Source organism: Lygodium microphyllum, chromosome 23, assembly GCF_053477565.2.
Source record: "Lygodium microphyllum isolate KBCC chromosome 23, Lygodium_microphyllum_v1.1.10, whole genome shotgun sequence".
Taxonomy (NCBI): Eukaryota; Viridiplantae; Streptophyta; class Polypodiopsida; order Schizaeales; family Lygodiaceae; genus Lygodium; species Lygodium microphyllum.
Window position 1 is genome coordinate 12,184,005 of NC_141157.1, and position 20,493 is coordinate 12,204,497.

The 20,493-nt window shown below is 43.9% G+C and overlaps 1 protein-coding gene across 1 annotated transcript in view; it reads right to left on the reverse strand.

The window, feature by feature from the left end:
- MTA (mRNAadenosine methylase) overlaps positions 1 to 2,190 on the reverse strand; it is a 34,062-nt gene extending 31,872 nt beyond the window's left edge. The window contains exons 1-2 of the mRNA XM_087663947.1: positions 789 to 2,190; positions 584 to 682 (exon numbers count right to left, since the gene is read on the reverse strand). Of these exons, the coding sequence (XP_087520073.1) occupies positions 584 to 682; positions 789 to 2,084 (1,395 nt within the window). The 5' untranslated portion in view covers positions 2,085 to 2,190. The remainder of the gene's footprint in view (positions 1 to 583; positions 683 to 788) is intronic.
- Positions 2,191 to 20,493: the final 18,303 nt, after the last annotated feature.

The window sequence follows — 20,493 nt, forward strand, 5'->3', positions numbered from 1 at the left end:
GCTAGTTTCATAAAACCACCTGGACTTTGAGGTTTCCAATGTATATCCATGAACAGAAAGATATGTTGGTTCGATGTTTACCTTCGGTTAAAATAGTGCTTAATAGTTCTGTTTTTGTCAACATGAGGACATAGGGGCTAGTAACTTTTGATGTCCCGTTTACATAGGATGCTTGAGATTCCTATAAAAGTCTAAAGCTGGATTCAGAAAAGTACAGGAAGTCTAAAAGTCTGCTAACAAGAAGAAAGGAATATGATATACAAAGAAGGGCACTGAAATTTTACACATAATGCCATTAATCGCTCATCCGTGGAGCTGCCAATTTCTCATTCACTGTTGGAAATGCCTGTGGCAATTGAGGAGCTCATGATTTCCTACTCCACAATTTCAGTTAAAAAGGTCTAAACGTTCATCACAAGCCAAGCCACCATTTCAAATAGGGCCTGGCCTAACCAGCCTACATGTCTAGAGGTAGCCAAAATAATTGTGTCACTGTTCCTATCTTCTTTCACACAATAAACCTTCACAACAAACATGTTGATTAAGTTAGAAAGCAACTGCAGCCTGAAGACATAGTTTTGACCTTCTCACAAGCTATATAGGAATTCCTCTGCCGTCGGCAATCTTCCTTCGTCAGATTTGGGCAGTACTCCTTTAAGATGGAACCTCCCTTTGTTTTGAACTGCAACAAAAAATGAGAGTGAGGTCACAGAAAAAAACATAGAAGTTTTGAGGGCCCGAAAAAAGAGGCAAACAGCAATACAAGAAAGCACATGCGAGACAATAACCTTCTCAGCAACTGCAGTCTCCTTTGCTGTTGGTCTATGTAGGAGATCAAGAAGCTCTTCTCCAGTCTTTGATTTTTGCTGTTCTTTGTACGATTTTTTTGACAGTAGCGCTTGAACTTCCAAATCTTTAAGATCGTCATCTTCACTACTGTTTTTCGACTTGCCTCCTCCCATTGATAGAGCTGGTGCTCCAGTAGGACCGGGTCCTAAAGATGGTCTCTGCATTGGTATGCCACCAAATCCAAGACCTAAACCAGGAACACCAGAAGGAAGCCCATGCATGCCCATTAGTCTTGGACCTCCTCTAGGCCCCATCATTGGAGGGGGACCTGCACCTGGGTACATTGGTGGTCCTGGGCCTGGTAAAGGAGGCCCGTGCATGTGAGGATCTCCTCCTGGTACCCAAAGGTCGGGTCTGGAAGGCATTGGACTCCTCGCAAATGTTGTTCCACTCACATCCATCCCTAGATTGTGCAGTGGACCGTGGGAAGGTGTATCTTCTCCACCTTTTGGCTGACTGAGAGGAGTGGGAAGCTCCTTTGTTAGCCTGCTCCTATCAATGCCAAGTACCATCACTCTGGTCTTTCCACTAACAGTAAAGTCCTCCAGCTCTACTCCTGCATTCTCATCTACAAACGCTCTAAGTGCTGCTTCGACTGCTCCAATGCCACCTCGGTTGCCTCCCACCTCCATGATAGCATTCTTTTCAACCGGGCTAAGATCCTTAGGGAGTCTGCGATGAAGCCCAGCAGAATCAATTGGCACAGAGGTTGATGGCGACAGCAAACATCTTGCGATAAGCCTCTTAACGATGGCCATGGCCCCTGGTTGGGATCCTTTATTCAGCTCTGTGTCAGTGCCGACATCAGGATCATTGTTTCGTTTCTCTTCTGACTTGCCAATCGTAGGATATTGGCTGGATTTCCCCGCCACCCCGGCGGGTGAGGCATCCGCCATAGCTCGTGCCGGGAAGCGCGGTGGCTGCGAGAGGCCGCGGCTGCCGAGTGCAACGCCATCACTGTCTTGATTTTCTCGCGGGGTGTCGATCTTGGGAGCGTCGGAGGAGTGCTTGCTGTTGGCGAAGAGATGCTGCTGGCCATGGTTTTCCTTGCCTCCGAAGGAAGAAACGACTTTGAGGGAGAGCTCGAGGGAAGAGACGAGGTCCGGGACGAGGTGTTGGAGGCTGTTGATGACATCCAAGCGCGCTTGCCGCCGACTAGCGAGCTGCTCCTTGAGAAGGCGCCTCTGCTCGCGCAGCGCCAGAAGCTCCTCCGTTGTCTCTTCCTCCCCCTCCATTTGTTAATTACTGTTGTTGTTTGTCTTCGGGCTGAGGAACTTTGGTTATCTGTGTTGTTCTTAATGTGACCAGTACGCCGTGTGTTCACACGAAATGTTGGTGAGGATTCGAGCAAAGCATTGGAGAAGTTTCAATGCCCTCCTTCACCTTCATAGACCTTCAGACGAAGTACTCCAGCAAAAAAAACTCAACACTCGTTTCAGCCTAAAGTCCGAAGTGAATCAATGAGTAACAAGAGTTCATTTAGGAGTCTCAATTGCCAAATTCCATCAACTTTGTAATTTTGTGATAATCTTAACTTTAAGGTGCTCATTCAATCCTCTATCCTAAATCCTCATTTTTTCAAAAGTTTTCGCTCCCAAGTCACAACTTGCAAGTCGTTTTCTACACATAGTTTCTAAAGTATTCTCTCTTGAATCGCAAGTTGCAAGTCATATTATGGAAAGAGTTAAGGTTATCAATTTTTAGCTCCTATTGAAGAAAAAGAGTAAAAGTGAAATGTTTGTAAAATATATTTTGTACTGATGCACGTTATTTTTCTTAAATGTCTTTATTTGTACCTTGAAAGATAGATACTTATTTTAGGTTGAAGTTCGAACTTATTTTTATCATAGCCTAGATAATGTTAAGTAAATTTAAAAATTGGTATTTTATGGAAGGCATTAGAAACTCTCTTGTCAAATTTAGTTTACAACTAGAAGGTTGAAATTTTTATAGGGCTTCAAGCTCAAAGACCTATTTTAATTTTGGCCTTTTGAGAGAAAATCGGGGATGGGCTTCTAGTTTCGAGCCTGATGAGAAATTAGTGGTCTTTTAGGAATATCGAGAGGTGAAGAGTGTATAAGTAGCAATTGTTGAGTATCTAATAGGTTGGAATCATAAATTCAAAATGCCATGTGTCAAAGTCGTGTCAATTGTGTTGGTTCAAATCTATGTTGCTTTGTCTATCTCATGATGTACCTTGTTATCATATAACTATTTTGAATATGATGATTAATCATTTTTTTCTAAGCACAAACTATATTCTATATTTTGTTCTTTCATACTTTCTTTTTTGAAGTTTATATATGGATTCGTCATATGTAATTCATTTCCATTCTAAGTACTAATTTATTTAGTGTGATGAAGTTAGATCCATTCCACACCCTATGTTAGGTGGGTGTTAGGTCCAAAGACAACAAGACGTGTGTGCTTAAATTTCCTAAATTCTCGCTAAGATGCTCATATCCTACAGTTTGAGAAGGTGTACGTGATCAACTATTAGGGCCAAATTGGCCAAGTGCATTAGGCCCTAGTTAATGGAATATGAAATTGTTTCATTTGCTCTTTTATAAGGCTGTTAAGAAGGCTTTTCTTAAATGATTTCGTTAGGATAAGATAATATGTCAAATGTGGAAAGTTAAGCCACATGTTTCTGAGCTTTGTTGCAACACCATCCTTTGACAAAAAGATAGGCTCAAGAAGTCTAGAATTCTTTCTTTGTTCAAGGTCTAAGAAGGGAATTGTTGTCTACTATGGCTTCTATAGATCTAGTATAGATTTTAATATAATAGTTGAATCGGTTGTAAGGGCACGACAGTCCTTGAAAGGGGTTAAGGGGAAGAAAAGTCGGGAGTTCAAAAAAGGTCAATAAGAACAAGAAGTTAGAATCTAATGCTTTGATCAAGCAATGACATGAAGGTAGAAAGTAGTAGTGATGATGAGGAGGAGGAGAAGGCAGAGAAACTCAAATCAAGTGATAACATGAAGATACGAAGTAATACTAACAAGGAGGAGGAGGAGAGGTGGAGAAACTCAAAACGTCTAAGAAAAAAGGTAAATGCAGCAAATCCTCTGATGGTTCTTAGAAATCACCCATGCCCTTTAGTGTTCCAAAATTCGTAAATTTAGGACATCTAGCTACCAACTATGTATTGACCATTGCTATTCACGATCATATCCTAGCAATTCATCAAAGTTTGAAAGTGATTTGAAGGGCATCAATTAGAGTTCCAAGCCCTCACATTTGGGCCAATTATTGAATCTAGTTCCAACTTTTTGAGATCACTTACTTCAATTTTTGCAACCTTCAATTCCTATTGTCCCACCGTTTAAAGTGGTGGTGGCTATGATAGCATTGGTGGATGTTCAAAATACACTGGATGCACCCATGCCATTGGGCTATTGTCAAATCCAAACATTCAGATCATTTCAATTTGGTGTAGGACCTACCCATTAACATGTGCCCTTGGATAATGCATCCACGATAAAACATCATTATAGTGCTCACATGCGAGGAGTTCAACTGAATGGAGTGGGAACTACCTCATTTCCGATTGCAAATAACAAAGTAGTAGTGGGACATGCCCTTCATGTGGGTCACTCATAAATTCTAAGTCCATCACATGGATTGTAACGTGTCCGCTCGTCCACTTGTGGGACATGTCTTAGCAGCCCATCGGGAAGAGAGTCTAGAAAGTGCCGCCTGGCACTCGCAAGGAATGTCATAGGGTTTGCGATCTAGGTCTTCTCGAATCTGCCCCGAGCAAAAGTATCCGACCATTCCCACTTAGGACCGACCTGAAGTCAAGTTTTCTTTCCTATCAACAAAGTCTCTAGGAAGTAGCTAGCGTCGAGCTCCAGATGAACCACTTTACGTAGAAACAACAGAGTCGAAGCGGATTTATGCTGCACTTGGTTCATGGAGAATGGGAGACAAGAGGGATGCGAAGCTCAACCTCTCTGCCCATAAGGCATAGTCCCATTCCGCTCCCCTAAAATAGCATAAATCGAGATTCTAACCCTACGACTCTAGGTCTTCACAGTTTTGTTATCACATCTTTTGAGAAAAGTTCCCAGCTAACCGAGACCACCCCCCCCCCTTCCGTAGGACGGACCCAAGTCATGTCCACTGCACTTTCCTCGAGTTGCTTAGTTATCTAATTACCTACCACATTATGTTTGACATGCAAAAGCAGCTTCCTTAATTAATCAATTTTAACATAGGTTCCCTCATGTAACTTAGGCACTAACACAAAAACAATGTCAAGCAAGTTGCTTTTTCAAATATCTAATCTTTACTTATCATAGTCCTGGAATACATCAAGTATCATGCCCGAAGGCTAACCCAGCAATCAACAGGATTGTTGCTCCAAGTTTCACCCGTAGACTAGTACATGGGCCTCGAGATCCCATCTCGAGTCACGTCGGCCTCTTGTGCGAGATCTAGAGGCAAGGAATTTACAACCAGAGCCTCCCTTGGCACCCAGGCGTCCTCCCGCTCCAAGCAGCATCCATGGAGAGACCTCTCGCGGCGAGTTCGATCCATGTACCCGGCGCAGCTAATTAACCCCCTTGGATAGGGCCAGGCAAGTAGTCAAAGGTAACTAAACCTACCTCTCCCTCCAGGCTATTAACTTAAAGCATTAAGTGTTTGGCCTTGAATTAGTTCCTTGAGCAAAGACGTTCAAACAATATACTTAAGTGTACAATCACGATCATTTTTGTGGTCGTTCGTATGACCAACTGCTAAGGTGTGAGTGATTCCTTCTTCCCAAATGCTCCTAGCATTCGTTCTTGGATCGTTCGCGACTTAGCGAGATTCCAGGGGCTTGGCAAGCTAGGTTGCTTGTTTCCTCTTTTTCTTAGGGTTAGGGTTTGTAAAATAGATCATGGACAACCTCGTCGTCCTCAGTTGGTAAACTTGCTGGTTATCTCCTAGATCCCTTGAAGTACCTATGTACCTTTATCTTTTATCTTAATTGATCAAGATTTTCTATCCCCTTGACCATGGTTGGTCAAGATGGTTCTGTTTAGAACAGTTTCTACTTCGTCTTAAGTATAATCTTCTTAAGCCCTCTTAATAATGCTCACATGCACTAAGCTTTTACCTATCCCTCTTGAAGTCACCAAGGACCTTGACATCGGACTCATGGATCTCAGTCCCATTTGGTAAATTACAAACAATGTTGAATTTTCCCAACAACTTTAACGCACGCAACGTAATGCCATGCCTTCATTTCAATGCTTACAATTTCGTTACAATCCATACGATATTTTATGCCACACATACGAAGGTACTTTCTATGCATGCAATCTTAACATTATCCTCTATGTAATTATTTACACAATCTATAACCTGCTTGAATGATTTGACCTTTATAACTTTATGTGATTATTGTATGAGTCTAGCTGCACTTTAATCTCTTCTGCAGTTTATTACATGTACCTTAGAATCCATATTGCGATATGGAGATGCACTTTGTTTCTTTCGATGTCCTCTGAAATGTATTTTGTAAGAACTTGTGCAAGGAGCAATGCACTTTATGCAAGAATTCATGCAAGAAAATTTTTGGGTAATTTATGATGCAATTACCTAATCAATTTCACCTATTATGATGTCATCTTACAATGAAATTTATATTGTTTGTTACAAACATCACAACTAAATTTATACCAAAGCAATTACCCATCAATCGTGCAATCAATGTGATGCATGTGAATATGATTTTCATCATGATATAATCTATGATTTAATAATAGAGCAACCTGGGTTTGGAGTGATGTCTTGATTCCAATGGTATTCACGCCTGATAAACCATTCACGGTTGTGGTACAGTCTTGATTCGAACCACCATCCACACTTGCAGGGTTTCCGGCCATCCTTGTGGATCTATGCTTTGGGGACATACTTGAAGACACGTGTACGAGGGATATAATTCTCGCACTCTCCTATGCAACTATAAGTAAATTCCTGTAGCCTCTCCTTGAGTGGAGAAAAGATAATGAAAGAGGGGCGTATTTTCGGAAATATTAGAGGGGGCGTATGACCTCTCTTTAAGAGGGGAAAGAAGAACCCTCCAAAGCTTCCCTCTCTCTCTCTCTCTCTCTCTCTCTCTCTCTCTCTCTCTCTCTCTCTCTCTCTCTCTCTCTCTCTCTCTCTCTCTCTCTCTCTCTCTCTCTCTCTCTCTCTCTCTCTCTCTCTCTCTCTCTCTCTCTCTCTCTATGCAATGATGATGAGAAGGGGGGGGGGCATTTCGTTTCAGCCCATGAGGGGGGGGGGGGGGGGGGGGCGTGATGTGTCAAGCGACAACGAAGGGGGGGCTGCTGAAGACAACGAGGGGAAGGTTGCTATCGAAGACCACCAGGGGGGAGGGGGGAGGCTTCCCCTTATATGGTGGGAGAGGAGGGCTTCATAGGGGGGGAGACGGCCGTTAATGGCTGCCACCCCTCCACTTGGGGGGGTTGCATGCCCCCCCCTCTCTCTCTCTCTCCTCGACGAGAGGGAGAGTAAAAAAATTTGTACTAAATTTAAAAAAAAATCTTTTAAAGGGGGGGTTCTCATGGCGGGGGGGGGGGGGGGGGCACGAGGGGCACGGGGGGGAGATATTACATCCTCTCCCCCTTAGAGGAATCGAGATGTCCTCATCTCGAGAAGACCTGGGGGTATTGTTGGTTGAGAGTATTTTCGTTCATCTAGGTGGCATCCTCTTCTGGATAATCTTTCCACTAGATGAGGTATTCTCTCAAGGTCCTTGATCTCAAATGCCTCTCCCTAACATCTAGGATTCTATCAGGCCGTAGCTCAAGGACTCCTTAGCTAGGCATTACAATTTGCTGATCATTAAGTACATGATTCGGATTAGGTAGATACTTTTTCAATAGGCTAACGTGGAATACATTATGAATCTTTAGAGTAGCAGGCAACTGTAGTTTGTAAGCATTAGGCCCTAGGCACTTGATGATCTTATAAGGTCCACAATACCTCGGACTTAGCTTCTTGTACTCTCCCAAAGACAGTGAACTCTTTTTAGGGCATAGACGGATGAAGACCATATCACCTGCAACGAAGGATCTGCCTTGCCGTTTTGGGGTCATCTGAATACTCTATTGGTAAGAAGCATTGTAAGCAAACTCAACCAGTGATAAGTATTGAATCCACTTTTTGGGTTCGCGACAGCAGTATGCCTTAAGCATATCTTCAATGACTTGATTGACTCGTTCTATTTGTCCAATCAGTTTGGGGATGGTAAGCTGTACTGAAACAGAGTTGAGTTCCAATAGCCTCAAAGATAGCCCTCCAAAACTGTGATGTGAAAAGAGAGTCACGATCACTAATGATTCTTTTGGGTAACCCATGAAGTTTGAATATTTCCTTGATGAATAATCTTGCGATGTCTGAAGCTTTATAGTTCGTCTTGACAGGGATGAGATGTGTGACCTTGGTGAGCATATCTACTATAACCAAAAAAGAGTTATATCCTCCTTGAACTTGGGGTATGCCAATAATAAAGTCCATACTAATGAACTCCCATTTTATTTGTGGAATGTCGAGTGGTTGCAATTTTCTAGGCATTTTAACATGTTTTGCCTTAATGCGTTGACAAGACAAACATTCAGTGACATATTTGAGTACATCTCCCTTGAGCGTTTCCCAATAATAGCTCTTTTTGACCATATTAAGGGTCTTGGCATAACCAGGATGTCCTGAGAAAGAGGAGTCATGGGCTTCCCAAAGTATCTTCTGCTTGAGAGTTTGGCTTGCAGGGATACATAATCTTGTCCTAAAGTAGACAAGTCCATTACTGATGGAGAATTCTTGATACTTCGTCTTTAGCTTCGAGTCTTGATCCTTGATGGGGATATCCCTTAGCATTTTCTAATAGACTGGGTCATGATATGCCCCTTCTTTTGCTAGCTCAAGAATCGGGTTGTTTGGCATTGATACCTTTGTGGCTAGAGACATTGCTGTTGATGGATCTTGCAAAATGAGAGAATTTAGAAATGCGACTGAGTGCATCGGCAACCACATTCTCTTTTCCAGGCCTATATTTGATTTCAAAATCGTATTCTTCTAGCACTTCGATCCATTGATGTTGCCATAATATGGGAACGTGTGATAAGATGTTAACATAAAGAATCTTATTGTTTAGACGCAACCCCCAGCACAGGTTCCAAATCCGACTCTTGCACTAAGTCCGGCTGTGGTTCAAGAGAAGAAATTCCTTCTCAAACAAATTAAGCCACCCGAGTTTGATGGCAAGGGAAGGATTGTTCAAGCTGACGCCGAGATCTGGATTGAGTCCATGGAGGACTATTTTGAGGCAACGGGAACTGCACCTACTAACCAATCCATGCTCGCCAAACTTAAGCTAACAGGCAAAGTGAGACTTTGGTGGAAACAGTGGTGCAGAGACCAAGCGATCTCAGAGGGGATAGTCACTTTGGATAAGCGTAAGGAAGCTGTGCGAGGGAGGTATCTGCCACCTGCCTACCGCACACAAAAGATGAATGAATTCTATGACTTGAAGCAGCTAGAATTATCCCTAGAAGCATATTATTCGAAGTTCGTTTCACTCCTAAAGTATGCACCCCCAATGGATATGACACAACAGGTGTCAAAATTCTGTGTTGGGTTGAATCCACCCATAAACACTCGATTGGAATCAATGCGCCCAACGGACCTACAAGATGCACTCATTCGAGCTGCTCCAATAATACAGGAGGTGCATACCAAACCAAGGAACAACAGGATTTGACCTTACAAAGATCATAATAAGGGTATGTCTAAGGCTCAGACTAAGAGAGCGCAGGGTTAGAATCAGGGCCAAAGAAAGAAAGCTAGAGTCAATGCTGTCAACAACTTTGTTCCTACACAAAGCAATGATCTCAACCCACGTTGCTTCCATTGCAACGAGCCTGAGCACTTCAAGAGGGAGTGCCCCAAGCTTGGCAGAGAGCATCGTCAAGGGCAATTCCAAGGTCAAAACAAAGCCACTCATGGCCAAGGAACCACCGTTATGGCTAGAGGGAGAACCTCCAGTGTTTCCAACAAGAAGTTGGACAATGAAGAAGATCCATCCATGGATGCTGACATTGAGAGGGAAACGGTTCACGCCACTCTTCACAAGAAGGATCCAAATCGCCAATTCTCGGTGATTCAAACTCCATCATAATATCAAGGTAAAAGCTTCAAAATCTTGATTGATAGTGGCAATACACACTCCTTCATTTCACCAATCTATGCAAAAAGATTAGGGATAGCCACAATAGATGCACCTACTTTACTTGTGGAATTAGCAAATGGTCGTGAGGTCACTTGTATTAGGGAAATTGCTAAGGTGAAATTCCTACTTGGTGGAAAGCCACCTTCTATGAGATTCAGGGTAATGAACTTAGGTGTCCACGAATGTTTACTTGGAATGGATTGGCTAATACCCAATGATGCCCGCATCCATTGTGGGAAGGGCCAAGTCTCCTTCCGCAATTTTGAAGGGGAACTAGTCACAACTCAAGGTGAGGCTGGTAAGCCAAAAATACAATTGGCAAAAGCAATATGGATAATAAAAGGTGTTCAAAAGGGTCTACCTGTCTATCTAATTAAACTAAATAAGCTAGATCAGAATCAGGAATCCGGAGAAGAACCTTCATGGTTAAAGGAACACGTAGATGTATTCCCTGAAGATCTAACAGAACTTCCTCCCCAAAGGGAAGTCAACCATGTAATCAAACTTGTGTTAGGAGCTGCACTAGTTGCAAAGAGGTTGTATAAAATGTCCATTCCGGAAGCTATCAAACTGAAAAAGCAACTCAACACTATTAGACCAAGGCTACATCTGTCCTAGCAGTTTTCCATGGGGAGCTCTAGTGTTGTTCCAAAAGAAGAAAGATGAAACTCTTCGCCTATGCATTGACTACAGAGGGTTGAATCAAGCAACCACAAAAAATAAATACCCCATTCCAAGAATAGATGAATTACTTGACCGTCTTCAAGGAGCGAAGGTCTTCTCAAAGATAGATCTCAAATCTGGGTATTATTAGATAAGAATCAAGGAAGAAGATATTCCAAAGACTACATTCAGTACAAGGTATGGACACTTTGAATTCCTAGTGATGTCATTCGGGCTGACGAATGCTCCTGCTACCTTCAATAGGTTAATGCAGGATATCTTTAGGCCCTGTCTTGATGATTTCTTACTCATCTTTTTTGACGATACCCTAATCTACTCAAAACAGGGAAGGATCATGAACCCCAGCTTCGCATTGTTCTTGAAACAATGAGAGCACACAAGCTTTATGCCAAGAGGAAGAAGTGCGCATTTTTTAAGTGACAGATTGAATATCTGGGATTCATTGTATCAGCAGAAGGAATTTCAGTAGATCCAGCTAAGGTCAGAGACGTTCTGGAATGGCCAACACCAACTTCTGTCAAAGAAGTATGTAGTTTTCTTGGGTTGACACGGTGGTACAGGATTTTCATCAAAGATTATGCTTTGATTGCAGCAACTCTGATTGATCTACTAAAGAAGCAAGTATCAATTGTATGGTCACCTGTTGAACAAACCAGCTTTGACAAACTAAAGCAAAGCTTTTAGTATCAGCACCCATCCTGAAACTTCCTGATCTTAGTAAGGAGTTTGAAGTGGTAACTGATGCTAGCACACTTGCTTTAGGATGTGTACTTATGCAAGAAGATCATCCCGTAGCATATTCTTCAAGAAAATTGAAGAGCCATGAAAGGAATTATGCCACCCACGACCTGGAGCTGCTAGCTGTCATCCATGCTCTTATGACTACAAGTAACTGTAACTAATTAACAACTAAGCAAACATTCCTAAGTAGCTAGCATTGACTAATTGACTATGCTTACTCCTGCACATGTGTCTATGATTCCTCTTCTCAACAAGTCACCTGGAGCCTCCACATGAAGGACAATGTGACATTCGGTTGACACCTTCCCAAAAGGTGTTTAGGATTCATTGCATAAGGTCATTGTTTAATTGGTACTATGTTCAACACCATGGGGATATTATGTGTTAACCCTCAAACGAACAAGGTGTAAAACCTAGAAAATCTAAAGCAAAAGACACGGCGAAGGCAAAAGTGAAACAGAAGATGAAGGCCCACCAAGAAAAATCTGGAAACACAAGAAGCGCAAAAAAGTCCAAAATAAGGAAAAAAGACACACAAGGAAAAGCTCAAGTCAATACTTTTGTAAAAGAGTGCAAGCGCATCATGGTTTAATTTAAAGAGCACCGGGCTTTCACCCTGCAATTTGTAAAGGTAGATGGGCAGTAGGAAGGAAGCTAGGAAGATAGGAGGACAATGGGAAAAAGGGCCTAGACCACATCTGGCCATGTAAAAAAGGAGATAAGGGGATGACCGCCCAAAAGGGATTTAGGGTTTTGTATATAGAGTTGAAAAGTGAATGAGAAGATTATTCTTGTGTGTGGCCAAAAGTGGCTCTCTTCTTCTTCTTCTTCTTGCTTGCTTGAGCTTGTGCTTGAGAGAGGGAGTGTGAGAGTGTGAGGGAGTGAGTGTGTGAGGGTGAGGGACCGGGGAGGAGAAGCTCTCCATCTTCTCCTCTCTTCTTCTCTTCTCTTCTCTTCTATTCTCTTGCTCACGGCAATGGAGCTTGGAGTGTGGAGCTTGAGGATGGAGCTTGCTTGAAGCTTGCACTTGGATCATGGAGCTATCGAAGTGCATGGGAGAGGAGGTAACTCAATCAGCATGGAGGTAAGCTCAATACACCCATAGATATGGATGGCGCATCGGCTATGTGAGAGGTAGCCATTAGTGCTCGGCTTGGAACGCTTGAAACAATAAGCAGTCCGTGGGTCTTGGTGGTTGAGCGAAAGCTCTCACATTTTGGTTTCGTTGCTACCAGGACCAATGGATTCAAGCCTTGAGCACTTGCGCGCTTCGAATCGAGCATTGAAGCAGGGTTTTTTCCGAACCGGTGCTTGAGGTAGATAGGTAGGAAGCGAGGGAGTTTGAAGAGGTATTTGATCTCCTTAGCAAGTAGGTTTTTATTGTTTTGGACTTGGGAAAGCATGATGGAGTAGTGTATGTATTTTCCTTATAATTTTTTCTTGCATTTAGAAAGGATAGGAGAAAAACATTAGAGCAAATAGTAGGGTTTTCTGTTGTTGTATAACAGGTTGAAACAGGGAAAAGAAGGGCAAGAAATGAAATTTTGGGTTAAATGTTAGTAAGGGAAGCAAGATTAAGGTGAGTGCAGGCCTCGATAGGGTGATAAGGGGCCAAGAGTGGCAAGAAAGGCCACATTGTGCATTGCAAGGTTTCAGGAAAGTAGGAGAGAGGAAGAAAGCTTCGTTGAGTGGATCTGCTTCGATCTGGCCATTCGGGAGTTATTTGCCTAACCTAGGTAATTCCACACCTTCCACTGCATGAGTAGGTTGGATTTGGAGTTGCTCGACCAATAGGACAACCTCCATCGCTTGGTGCGATAAATTTTTTGAAGTCCGACGAAAAAATGCGTCACGCTCGGGCCATCCGAGTGACTGCGATTTTGGGCCGAGTCCTAGAATCAGCCCTCAGACCGCTCGCCCATTCAGCCCTCGGCCCTGTTGACTCAGCCCAATCCCACTCGGACAAGTTGACATTCGGCCCGGTCGAATTCACTACTCGGCCCACTTGACTCGATCCACCTGACTTGGCCCACTCGGCCCTTGGACAACCAGACTCGAATTGGCCGAATTTGACATTCCGACCAGTTACATTCGGCCCTTTCTACTCGGCTCTCGGACGAGCTGAATCGGGCATTCGACCCTTGCAATTCAGACTTGTTCGGCTGAATTTGGATTTTTTTCAAATTTTAACTCGTAGACCTTGAAACTGACCGAGAGACCATATAGAGCTGAAACCATATCATAGATCGATCACCGGGCTGAAACTTAGAGCAAGTAGTTCAAAATTTGGCTATAAATGCCTCTAAATTGCACATGGTGTTTACTGTAACAGCCTTGCGGGCCGGGGGGACTACCCCCCCTGGACCCCCGCAGAGGGCTTTGCCCCCTCCACACCTCTCCTATGTAGGTTGGAGAGAAAATGCGCACCGTGACAGGTCCTCCAAATTGGACCCTAGTGTAGTAATGGCTCTACACGAGTATGGATTCTCGCTTGCAAAAGAGCAACCAAAAGCCCATACCCGAACAGAGACAAACAGAGACCCTAGAACCTCAATGGGCCAATCTAGCCAATAAGGGGAAAAAGGCCACACTGCAAAAACACTGTAAAAAGGCCACACTACAAAAACACGTACGTGTTGCATTCGGACTGCATCTGGTCAAAATGGAAAGTAACAACATCAAGCTACAACAGCGAGGATGACTAGATATGACTGTCCTAACGATAGATGCACCTTGAATAGCACTACACAAGCGATCCAAGACATAAGTGGAGAATCCATATCTGGTCGTACAGTTGGGGACTCAAGGGCATTTGTCAGAAGGTTTAAATTTACAAGCCAAGACCCGAAAGACGAAGATATAGTAGTACCACCTACTTATCCTAGGGTCAAACTCACCGTGAAAAGAGAGCATACTATTGATGCTCTGATTGATGAAGGAGCAGATTTTAATATCTTGACCTATGAATCATGGACCCTACTAGGCCAACCAGAGCTCACACCGACTAATGCAACTCTTAGCCCTTACGGGGGACATCCACAAGCACTCATAGGGAAGTGCAAAATCCTTGCGACAATTGAAACTGAAAGCTTGCCTATCCTATTTCATGTTTCTCCAAATAGGTCTAATTACGGGAAGGAAACCCTCCAAGGAAGACCCTTCAAAAGGGCAACCAAGTGTGAGGCCGACTATGTAGCACAGAGGATATACCTAACACTGCTGGGTGTGAGGATAGTCACAACCTTTAGCAAGGGTGACCTCATCGAACCTTGAGGGAAAGGCAAGGAAGGTGTTGACATAATAGTCAAGCCTACTAACGAGAGTAAGCACTTGTTGGAAGAGTTGATACAAGCACAGGTCGAACAACAAGAACTAGTGAGTGAGGCCATGCCTGAAATAAGAAGGTCAAGAGACAATTCCAAGGACGGGCTTTGGACTTACAAATATCGTAGAAGACCCCAGAAGAAGCCCAAGCCTTATAGACAAAGGCATCGATGAGGTCAGAACAACGCCACGATGGATATCCAATGCGTTGCTACGTGCTCAAGGGTATTACGCAGGTAACCAATGGATTTGGGTGCCAAACCCCCTGCTAAACCTCCTTTGTCGATTGAAGGCTAGATCGTATCAAGAGCAAAGAAGCGTAGGAGGAGATCTAAATGAAAAACCAAATCTTGAGTCAAAAGCATTGAAGTGACCGAGCCCCTCACGGTCGAAATCAAGAAACCAAGCGGGACTAATCGGAGGGTAGATCCTCAACCTAACGTGCTTGACAAGCAGATATTAGATGTAATCGTTAAGGATATGCAAAGGCCACTAGTGCTCAAGGAGCTTTTGACTTCCCAAGAGGATAACGAGCACCAGAGGCACAATGTTGCTCGTAAGAAGGCTAATTGCTCAACAAAGCAGATGGCACAATCGTTTAACAGCCTTGAGCAAATTGTTCAGCCAGTGCCAAGTCCACCTAAGAGTCCCAGATCTCCTACACCCTCTTTTCCCGAACGAACATAGGAAGTACAACATCAGTCAAGGGAGGCTGCTCAATCCCAATCTCTATCTCCATCTAAGCTTCCAAATGCCCAAGAGGTGGGACATGATACCATCCGTAGCTCTCGGCCTAAGGATATGCCTGTGCAACCTAATGTGACTAGATCGGCTCAACATAGGTGGATAAGCCAGCCCACTGGACTGGCCCCTACTTCCAATCGGGGATCACAGCAGTCACAGCCCTTGGCCGTGACAACGACCCTTGCGGAATGTGTCCTTAGTAGTTCACCTGGGGGGGAGGTGTCGCAACTAGCATCCTTGACAACTCTAGCACTTCCAAAGCAAGTAAAGCTTAGGCTTGAGGAGAAACCTCTCAAAGATGTGGCCAAGGAGTTGGTGCATCTGACCAATCAACCTAGCAAGGCTGTCCAACAGGATGCAGCTACGTCCCATGAGGACACACTAGAGAAGGGGAAAGCTGAGGTCCAACCAAGCACATCAACGGCTATCCTAGTTTAGGGTCCTAAGTCGTTAAGCTATGCACCTTCACTGACCAAGAAAAAGAAGAGAAAACAATGAAAAAATAGGAGTTTATAGGTGGTTGTGGATCCCAAGAACATTGAGACCAAGAGCGTGGAGAGCTGAGGAATAAAGCATCGAGTCCATCCACCAATGAACCCATTGCGGTGAAACCTTAGACACATCGGTGTGCTCTGAAAAATCAAAGCAGCCATTACCATCAACGGTTGCTTTCAACACTCAATCCATCGACAACAGAACTCGCATTGACCAATCAAGAGTGAATACAATGCTATCACAATAGGGTGAAAATTTTATACCAGTGACATCCAAGGAGAACCATGACACAATAACAAAGCCTCACGAGAAACATGAAAACCCCGAGAACATAAGCAATCCTAGTGTTGACTAATCTTGCTCATCTAGGCCTGAGCCCCCAGCTATGCTAAAGCCTAGGCAAACTCCTAGAACCTTGCATGAGATAGCAACCGAGCAAGCCCTCGTTGAGCATAGAAGTGTCACAGAATGCTTAACTGAGTTGGATGCTAAACTCAAAGTATTCGCACGTGTCTACGTCCTTGCGAACATGGGTGCATTCCCCAAGAAGCAGCTCGGGAAATACTCGCCATTTCCCCTATCCTGGGAAGAGCAAGAACATCTTGACGAGCACTATGATAGGCTCCTACATGAACTCATGAGACTCATCTTTGACGAGGAAGTCGGCGAACTACGCTTAACTATGACATTCAATGACGTGCTCTGCCAACCAAATCTCTTAGAGAAAGAGCAACTAAAGCAACAATCAGAGAGTTGAAGTCACTTTGAAAAACGTTGGTTTGAAAACCTTGTTGCAATGGTAGAACTAGGAGCCCAAATTATGATAGTCTCAGAGGAGCGATTGGCCAAATGGCGGTCTCAAAGGGACCCAACCTACGTGGCACCAACTTCATTTCGAGTGCTAACTGCCATTCGGGGTACGGACTTAGCTGAAACTAGCCAAGAGAACTCTCTGTCTAATAAGGTTCTCACTGAGGAGGAGTTACACGTTGCCAATAAACTCGGACAGGGTTCCATACTACTCGATGTTGCAAAATATCTATCATTATCGAGTAAGCTGCCACGAGTACTAGATGCGTGTGCTACACTCCAATACAATCTAGAGTTCTACAATTGGCTTTTATCCTCGTGAAGTGAAATGGATTTGTAAATATGTATATAAATAAACAATGAATTTTGTGACCCTGTATAGACAATATCAGCACACACAAGCAATGATAGTCAAGCGCAGGGAGAAGAGTTGGGTTTGACAAGCTAAGCTCCTCAGGTCCTCCTCTCACCACACATTTAGAAGTCGTGTGACCATTCCCACCTCCTAGGCGGAGGGCATGCAACCCTCATTACCGCCATAGGAAGCCCTGACCAACATCTCTGATGGTGTAGATAGGGCATCGTCCCTTGCTATGCACCTTTCCCCTTTCCGGTCTATCCTTCCGAGGATGAGTCCCATCCCACTCCATGACAACCAGTCCACGTAACTTAGCATAAGCCAAGATCTGCTAATGGCTAGAAGTAAAACAAACATCACCAAGGGGATGTCTCTCTACAACAAACGTTGCATGCCTCACCTCTCCCCTCCTCATCATGTGTGCTTGATAACCCACTGTATAATCCCTTCAATGCGAATAGTTTTATCCTGCCTCAAGGCCTAATCCTTGGTTCACATTTTGCAGGTCCCCCTATGGTAGCTGATATGGAGCACCCAGTGCAGTTGGCTTGCAAGGATTCTATCCACCGTCAAAGGGAGCATGCAGCACAAGCTCCTCCACCGGAACGCTACGTACTTAGCCTTAAAAGGTATGCAAAGAAACGAGGCCCCAAGCGACACTGCCCTGGATGTAGGGTAAAAAATCCCCATGCCAGGGGAATAGAAGCTCAAGGGAGCACACAGGGTGTGGCAACACTGGTTATGCGGGCCCCTAATAGATGCTCAGGCACCAGGTGCTCGAAAGTAGAGAGGGCAGCTTAAGACAAGCAGGAATATGATACATTGTTCAAAAGCATTCTAGAAACAGTTGCAGCCAGGGACTACACCATTCAGGTCTCGGTCGACATCTTCCCTGCCCAACCTCACCGGAGCCCCTCACCAGCAGCACCTCAGTCACCTGACCACCCGGACTCGCCCCGCCTCGTACAAATAGAGTAGCCCCACGTTGTGTAAAAGGCTTATCAAATGCTACCTGGCCATGACTTTTTGTCTCTAAATGGTTACGTGCTGACATATTCCCCAGTTGTACAAACTTTTCATATCTACATTTACTATATTTCACGTCTTTAGCAAAAGAAAAAGAAAATCAAGCGCACGTGATAAGTATCTAAGTCAACACAATGGAATTCAAATAAGTGATGTCTCCTTGTGTTGCATTGGTTTATTATAGTTACGGCATGTGCTGTGCATGTACTCTCATGAAGTGACAAGTGGATGTAGGATGAAGCCTTTGTGCGAAAGTGTTCAATACCCAAGACACCACAAGACTGCCAACCCCACGAAGTGCCGCGACAAAGTCACGTTGCCGAAAGCAAAAATCACCCTGGCCGATCACCCACATCGCATGGCCCAAAGCATGATCATAACCACTTTCTCTTTCTGGGTTACACTCTACACCGGGCACTCACAGCAGCTCTTAGCTCAATTGTACCAACATCACACGTTCCAAAGAGGGTTGCAAAATCTCAAGTGTATCTCTCCATCTCAACAACTGCTTCTCCAACAATGAGGCTAAGACACAATCATCGCTGTAATATCCATTTCCTGAGCCTTCGAAGCTTGATATTTCCTAACCCATTGTAAGGCTGATAGCCTCAACATATTGCAATGGTTGTACTTAGGCAAGCAAAAAAAAAACAAAAAAAAAAAAGAGGAAAGAAAGAAAGAAAGAAAGAAAGAAAGAAAGAAAGAAAAAAAAGAAAAGAAAAAGAAAAAAGAAGAAGGAAAAAAGAAAAGAAATGAATGAAAAAATAAGAAGCACCCACGATCATAGCACAACACCTAGGGGTCCTCAAATTAAGTATGTCCAGTGACCTTGGTCAGCTGGCTCTGTCCCTAGTCCCCTAGCCCTTTAACATCACCCACAATTGTTTAGGGCACATCAAGGGCAGGACATACCTAGGGAGCTTGTCTCGCGTATGGTTAGACCTGTCACCTTGGCCCATTCGCACGATTCCCTCTTGCACTCTGCCTTAATACCATTGCAATCAATCGTGGTAAGCACCGCACGAATGGCCATGAAAAGTACATTGTCATTATCCCGCAGGTCCAATAGCTACCAACTACCAAAAGTACAGTGTCCCTGTGTTCAATTATGCTACGTTGTGCAGTCACAATGCAAAGAATGTCTCATACACCTTCACATGTACTTCTTCTCAACATGGACAACTTTGCTTCACCCACACATTGTTACGAGAAACTAGTCCGCGGTCTTCTAACTACGTAATATCTAAGTATGCACAATCACTCATATAATATCTGCACCGAAATATATACACAGTTTGGGTCCTCAAGTGTAGGACAATACTCTCACCTTACTTAGAGTTTGACTTGTCTCCCAAACTAATTGAACTACGTCTTGTACACGATAAAGAAGACTAGCACTACCCCTAGGGAGAGACCACATATGAGAGGTTTTTAATTGCAGGTATTGAAGACTCCAATGAAAGTGTCGTTCACTCTTCATTGACACTCACCTCTGAATTCTTATCCTTTATCATCCTGTAAGCCTGCCAAGAATTGTCATGTGTAGAATCCCCAACAAACCAACACTTGTGCTAGCCATCAGTGAAATCCCCAATAGAGAACAACCCTACCACCAACTCCAACAACCCTTCCACGACCCACCTAGGCCACCAACGTGCCCCCAACGACCTTCCTCCAGACCACCACCAACACTCCTCCATGGGAACCACATGCGTCCTTGCCACCCACGTCTTCGATGCATGCTAAAGCCTGCTACCTACTATGACTGTGAGTGCCATGGGATTGGCACTCGTCTAGGAGGGGGGTAATGTTAACCCTCAAACGAACAAGGTGGAAAAGCTAGAAAATCTAAAGCAGAAGACACGGCCAAGGCAAAAGTGAAATAGAAGATGAAGGCATGCCAAGAAAAATCTGGAACCACAAGAAGTGCAGAAAAGTCCTAAATAAGGAAAAAATGCGCACAAGGAAAAGCGCAAGTCAATACTTTTGTAAAAGAGTGCAAGCGCATCATGGTTTAATTTAAAGAGCACCGGGCTCTCACCCATGCAACTTGTAAAGGTAGATGGGTGGTAGGAAGGAAGCTAGGAAGATAGGAGGACAATGGAAAAAAGGGCCTAGACCACATCCGACCATGTAAAAAAGGAGATAAGGGGATGACCGCCCAAAAGGGATTTAGGGTTTTGTATATAAAGTTGAAAAGTGAATGAGAAGATTATTCTTGTGTGTGGCCAAAAGTGGCTC